Genomic DNA, 6,498 nt, shown 5'->3' with positions numbered 1-6,498 from the left:
GAGTTGACGAGAACTGGCCGGGGGAGCTGCTTCCTCTCGTGACCGCCCCTCATCAGGGGCTTACGTGTCAGCAGAGACGGGCCTGCCGCGTGCCGCCCGAGTTAGGAGAACCACCGCTCGGGACGTCCCGCCTTAGAGCCTGGTTTCTTAACCTTTTGTAGGTGCCAGGCGCCTCTGGGACTCTGATGAGTGCCCTAGACACGCCCCAGAACAAAGCACTCACACATAGGCCCAAGTTGCCCACAGTTTCACAGGGTTTATGGACCCGCTGAAGCCATTAGTGGACGCCAGGTAGGACCCCTGCCTTGACTCTTTGCCCCTCGCTCCTCCCCTGGCTCCCACCCCCAGCTGGAGGTGCCCACCTCTCGCTTCTCATCACTGCACCCTCCCAGCTAGTTCTCTACCTCCTGGCCTGGGTGGGCGTGGGGAAGGGCAGGTGCAGGTGTCAAGGAGAGGTACATTTGAGATGAGTCTTAAGGGCTAACCAGTCCTTACTCAGATGGACAGACATGGGGAAGGCAGGCAGGCAGTCGGCACAGCTTAAATAAAGGCTTGCAGGCGTAAAGCACCTGGTAGATTGAAAGGTGAGAGGGCACCCTGGAAGGTGATGCCAGCCAGACAGATAGGCAGGGTCTGGAGAATGTTCAACCAGGTCCAAGAGTTTGGCCTTTACCCTCTGCATCCCTCACTCGCTCTTTGGGATTCCCCCAGCTGGGAGGGTTGGGTGTGAGCTCCTGCGGCCTCGCCCCACGACAGCCACAGCCTGACCCTCACCCCACTCTGCTCTCTCTGCAGGTGCATTTCTCATCCCGTATTTTATTTTCCTGTTTGGGGGCGGCCTGCCTGTGTTTTTCCTGGAGGTAATCATAGGCCAGTACACCTCTGAAGGGGGCATCACCTGCTGGGAAAAGATCTGCCCCTTGTTCTCTGGTGAGTCTGGGACAGAGGTCACCTGGGCCTGGTGTTCATCAATTCAGCCAGTTTTGTGGAGTACCTACTATTTGCCAGGTACATTGGAGCCGGATGTGAGTCACTTGGCACTGTGCCTGACTCTAGGTAGCAGCCAGTACGTTATACACGTGACGCCGCTGCTCACAGTAACTGCTCCACACGTGCCAGCTGTCCCGCCTCTCTGGGTTGTTGGAGGGTCGGTAAGCTGGCAGCTGCTTCGCAGCGCAGTGCAGGAGACGAGCACTCGGGTTCAGGAGCCTTTCTGTCTGGGTTCGAGTCTCACTCCCTCCTCCTGCCAACTCTTGTGATTTGGGGAAAGTGACTTAATCTCTTTGTGCCTCAATTTCCTCATCCATAAAATGGAAATAACATGCTTACTCTGTAGGGTTTCTATGAAGAGAAAATGGCATAGCCATATAAAAGTGCTTTGTGCACATAGTAAGCCCCGAATTAACGGTAGCTTTATTACTATTATAACATTGTGTCCCATGCCTAGTACCGAGTATACACTCATAAGATAATACTGTTATGATTATAATTGGCAGGCATGGGAGGATATGTGTGTCTATTCATTCAGTTATCTATATAAATCTATCCATCCATTAATCCTTTTTTCCGTTAAACTAGTTAATAGTTAGACCATCCATCCATCCATTCATACTCATCTACTCATTCATCCATCCATCCATCTACCTAATCTCCCAACCAACCACCATCCCTACATCCATCTAACACATCAAATATCCATCTATCAATCCAGCACCCAAGCCTTCAGCTATCGGACCATCTAACCAACCATCCAACCAACCATCCATCTCTTCATCCATCCGTCAGCTATTCATTTATCTAACCATCCATTCATTGATCTAGCCCTCCTCCATACATCCTTCAATTTATCCAACTCTCCCATTTATCTAACCATCCATTCTTTCACATCACCATCCATCCAATCATCCATTCATCCTGCAAATATTTGCTGCTCACTATTAAAGGGTCCCTTCTGGTCCCAGGCCTAGAGACGCCAGGGCCTTGCAGATGAGTTTGTGGCCATGGTAGGGCTGGCCTCCCTCCTGATGCTCCCCTTGCTTGCTCATCCCTGCAGGCATCGGCTATGCCTCCATCGTGATCGTGTCCCTCCTGAATATATACTACATTGTCATCCTGGCCTGGGCCACATACTACCTGTTCCAGTCCTTCCAGTCGGAGCTGCCCTGGGCGCACTGCAACCACAGCTGGAACACGCCCCAGTGCCTGGAGGACACTTTGCGCAAGAACAAGAGCCTGTGGGACAGCCTCAACACCAGCAACTTCACCTCCCCTGTCACCGAGTTCTGGGAGTAAGGCCGGCCTCACTGAAGGAAGGAGGGGAGGGCATGGGGTGGGTGCAAAGAGGACAGCCAACTCCCTCATCTCCTCCCCAGGGGAGTGGGAGCAACTATCTTGGGTTCGGTGGAAGGAGGGTACAGATTTGGAGATAAATCCATGCCTTTGGTCTCCGACAGGCCTGGAGTCAAATCCCACTTCTACCATTTTACTGACTGTTGGCCCTTCAGCCAGTCACTGCCCCTTTCTGAGCCTCAGTTTCTTTAACTGTCAAATGAGGGGAATGAATCGTCCCTACACCCATGGGATCTCTGTAGGCACTGTTTCCCAAAGGCAGGTATATGTACTTATGGTGTCTGAAAATGATGTATATTAGGAAAAAGATAGTGAGCACATCAAAGCTGTTATTGCCCAGAGAAGAATGCACACGTGAAGCCGAGGTAGTTACTCAAGTGAAAGGGTGAGTAGACACAGTGAAAATACGTATCAGTTAGCTTTTGCTGTGTAACAACCACCCCAGACTCTAACCAGCGACCATTTATTTGGCTCATGGTTCTGCTGGTGGCACTTTGGGCTGAGCTTGGCTGGGCAGTTCTTCTGGTCTGTGCTGGGCTCCCTCGCGGGTAGCTCAGATGTAGGGCATCAGGGCAGCTCTTCTGGGGGTTGGCTGGCTGGTGGCTGGGGTGCCAGGGGCAACTGGTCCCAACTTTATGTGTCTTTATGAGAAGACTGGAGAATTAGGGGCATTTTCACAGTGTACCACAGTGCAGTCAATAACTACAGGAGTATACACAGAGGACAGACATCAGAAAGGCAGAATGTGGAGCCCTGAAGGCGAGGAATTCTTAGCTGGCGTACAGGGAAGTCCTTCGAACACAGTGCTTGGGGGCCGACCAAAAATGTATTAGTGCCTCACTTCCCTTCGCTCCGTGAGCTGTCAGATGTGGAGCTCCGCACTTGGGTACGGCCCCTCAGCCTGGAAAGAACTGAGGGAAGGCCTTGCGTGGGGGCCGAGAGCCAGGGGCGGGGACAGAGTTAAGGAAGGGGGTGGTCCCTCGTCATCATGAGATGATGCCCCCTCTCTTTTGTGTGTGACTTTGCTGTTTCCAGGTGTCCCCCACCTCTCAGAACCTGGCGCAGGAGCAGGCCCGCAGAAGAGGGGGCTGCCCGCTGACTGGCCAGGCTTTAGGGCCAGGGCTGGGACACTGTGGGCGAGCAAGGCTCAGTCGGCCCTCACTCGCGTGGCACATGTCTCCATCATGACATGCGGGCCTTCCGTGTGTGCTCACGGGTCCCTAGGGCTTGTGGACGTGTTTTCCACTTGCAGACAAAGAGGCATTACAAGCACGTTCATCCTCCTCAGCTTCCCCCTCTGGAGAGCTGAGTTTACAGAGAAAGAAATGCAAGCGCTTCATTCTTTGCTTGAATGGAGCCCAAGGCCACAGCCCTGCTCGTCCTCTGCTGTTCCTGGCACAGCCTTGCCGCCCGGGGCCCACCCCACCCGGGACACTGGCACTCAGCCGGCCACGTGGGTGCCGGCCGGGGCCTCGTTGCCTTGGGCATGGCCTGGCTGCCTGGATTCGAACCCTCGCTCTGCCACTTCTAGCTCAGGCAGGTGCCTTTCCCTCTCTGGGCCTCACTGTCCTCACCTGGACTTCAGGGCACTGTCCTTAGGGTTGTAGAGCCGCCTAAACTGAATGAGATCGTGAATGGCCAGCCCTGAGAACCTGCTTGATAAAGGTGGGCCGTTGTTTATTTGATGTCCTCATAGTGGGTACAACTGCTCCCCTCGGGCATTTGGAACTCAAGTGACATGACCTCCAGAGAGACTGAGAACGGCCCCTTCTCAAATGCCCGTGTGGCCCCCCTGTTGCACAGGGGCTGTCCTCTGCTCCGCTCCCTGCTCTCGGAGGCCCGAGGGCTCTTGAGGAGGAGTTCACAGGAGTGATGAGGTCCTCAGGGTGTCAGTCCTCACCCGTGCCCTCTCCCCTGCCCGTCCCCCAGACTGGGCTCTCCTGGGGGGTCCTGGGTGCCCCCCTTCCGGAACCCCCATTCTGAGTACCCCAGCTCCCTTTCCTGGCCCAGAAGACATTAACAGTGTTTGTCTTCAGAAGTGTCCTGCCCTGCAGGTACCTGCCCAGGCCCCACACGATGCAGGTGGACTTGCTCAGTCCATGGAGTATGAGCCGCTGGCCTGATGCTCACCTCCCACTCCAGCCTTCACACCGCCTCCCCCAGCTTCTAGCAGAGCTTTGTGAGTCCATCCAAACACCCACAAAGAACTTGCCTCCTTTCTAGAGCCCTGGGGAGGAACAGGGATCACAGAGGGGGAACTTTGAAAGTAGGCTTAGGTGAAAGAAACAGGCCTGCCAGCTGTGTGAGAAGAGCAAATAAATTTTATTTTACTTCTAGTGAAGGCTTTGATTTCAACTCACCAAGAAGCCAACCCACTTTGGTTCACTAATACTTGTATTATGCCCAGGTTACAGATAAGACAGCTGAGGCCCAGAGAAATTAAGCAACATGCCCAAGGTCACACAGCAAGTGAAACAGCAAGCTAGGCTCCAGACCCCCTGCCTTGGAGCGGATGCTTGAATCCAACAGTGGCAGGTGTTGCCACAGGCCCCCCTGAATCCCTGTCATCCCCCGCAGGTTGTCTACTTCACGGCCACTTTCCCGTTCGCCATGCTCCTGGTGCTGCTCATCCGGGGACTGATGCTGCCCGGCGCAGGCGCAGGCATCAAGTTCTACCTGTACCCTGACATCAGCCGCCTTGAGGACCCACAGGTACCGCGGGGCCGCCCGTCCTCCCTCCCACCAGGCGGGCAGGGCAGGGTGTGGGGGAAGCTAAGCGGGCAGCACAGTTTCTGTGGCTCCTCCGTGTGCAGATCTAGCTGGGCCATCAGCCCCTGCTCCTTTTCCGCTGGGCTGTGGCGGGTCGTTCGCTGCGCTCGGGGGCCTTTCCAGCTGTGTGTGGCCCTTTTCATGTCGAGCACTCCTGAGACGGGCCAGTTATAGTCTCGTTTAGGCGCTGAGCCAGGTAAGCGAAGTCTTCAAGAGCTAGTCTCCTCCTCCGACCCCGCCTCTGCCCTCAGCGGCCGCCGGGCTGACTGAGGGAGGGGAAGAGTCGGCTGGGAGAGCTGCTGGCTTCCTGGCCGAGGACGGAATTCAGAGGTGGTGGCCTCTTGGAAGGTTGACGGGCAGATTCCGAGTGTCCACCTCCTGGCCCCCAGCCGCGTGACTGCAGGGGGTTGGACAAAACCCTGGGAGATGCACTGGTCCATTTAAGGACCTTTGGTCCCCAGCCTCCAGTTGCCTCCAGGGGCCTGTGCTGCTTCAGGTTTCCTTCAGCACTGTCCTTGGATGTGCGGGGGCTTGGCCAGCATCAAGGGACAGCTGGGAAGGCAGCTCTGTGGCCATCAGGACCTGCCTGATGAAGGTTCTGGAGAGCGGCTTTACCCTTATAACCCGTGAGGGAATACTTCCCCATTCCAACTCAGGGGTCCCAGGACAATATCACAGTAATGGTAGCAGCCTTGACTTACAGGTCACCGTGTATCTGGCACTGGGCTAAATCTTTACTCTTTGAACCCACAAAATAGCACTGGAAAGGCACCTTGGATTCCAGCACAGACGCTCCAAGTGCATTCGAGAGTCTGCACACTTTGAGGTGCAGTCCTGCGTGGCCAGGTGGCAGGACCCACGCCGCCTCCTCCAGGAAGCCGGCTCTAACAGCCCCTTCTCTCTCTCCTTGCCCCCCACACCCCCGTAGGTATGGATCGATGCTGGGACCCAAATATTCTTCTCCTATGCCATCTGCTTGGGGGCCATGACCTCGCTGGGGAGCTACAACAAGTACAAGTACAACTCGTACAGGCAAGTGTCACGCCGGCGGGCCTGGTGGAGCTTGGAAATGCTGATGACGTTTAAAGAGAAGTAGGGAGCGTGGCTTCCTCGCGTTGTGAATTAACTTGCTCCCTGACGTGTGTGACTTAGGGACTGTATGCTGCTGGGATGCCTCAACAGTGGTACCAGTTTTGTGTCTGGCTTCGCAATTTTTTCCGTCCTGGGCTTCATGGCACAAGAGCAAGGGGTGGACATTGCTGATGTGGCTGAGTCAGGTATGGTGGTATTGGTGGCAGTGGTGGTGGGCACTGCCACCTAGTGTGTAAGCCAAGTACTGCAGGCATGAAGCCAGACCCCAGGGGGCTTTGGGGGGGGGGG

General features: G+C 55.4%; 1 protein-coding gene across 1 annotated transcript; it reads left to right on the top strand.

The window, feature by feature from the left end:
• Positions 1 to 795: 795 nt before the first annotated feature.
• LOC124232677 (sodium- and chloride-dependent taurine transporter-like) lies at positions 796 to 6,151 on the top strand (the record flags this gene model as incomplete). Its single annotated transcript, XM_046649617.1, has 4 exons — positions 796 to 930; positions 2,054 to 2,288; positions 4,927 to 5,061; positions 6,047 to 6,151. Coding segments are annotated over 3 exons (434 nt in total), but the record flags the coding sequence as incomplete, so codon positions are not given.
• Between the last annotated feature and the right edge of the window lie 347 nt (positions 6,152 to 6,498).

This window comes from Equus quagga, unplaced genomic scaffold (genome assembly GCF_021613505.1).
Source record: "Equus quagga isolate Etosha38 unplaced genomic scaffold, UCLA_HA_Equagga_1.0 102201_RagTag, whole genome shotgun sequence".
Lineage (NCBI taxonomy): Eukaryota > Metazoa > Chordata > Mammalia > Perissodactyla > Equidae > Equus > Equus quagga.
This window is presented reverse-complemented; position numbering and strand designations above follow the sequence as displayed.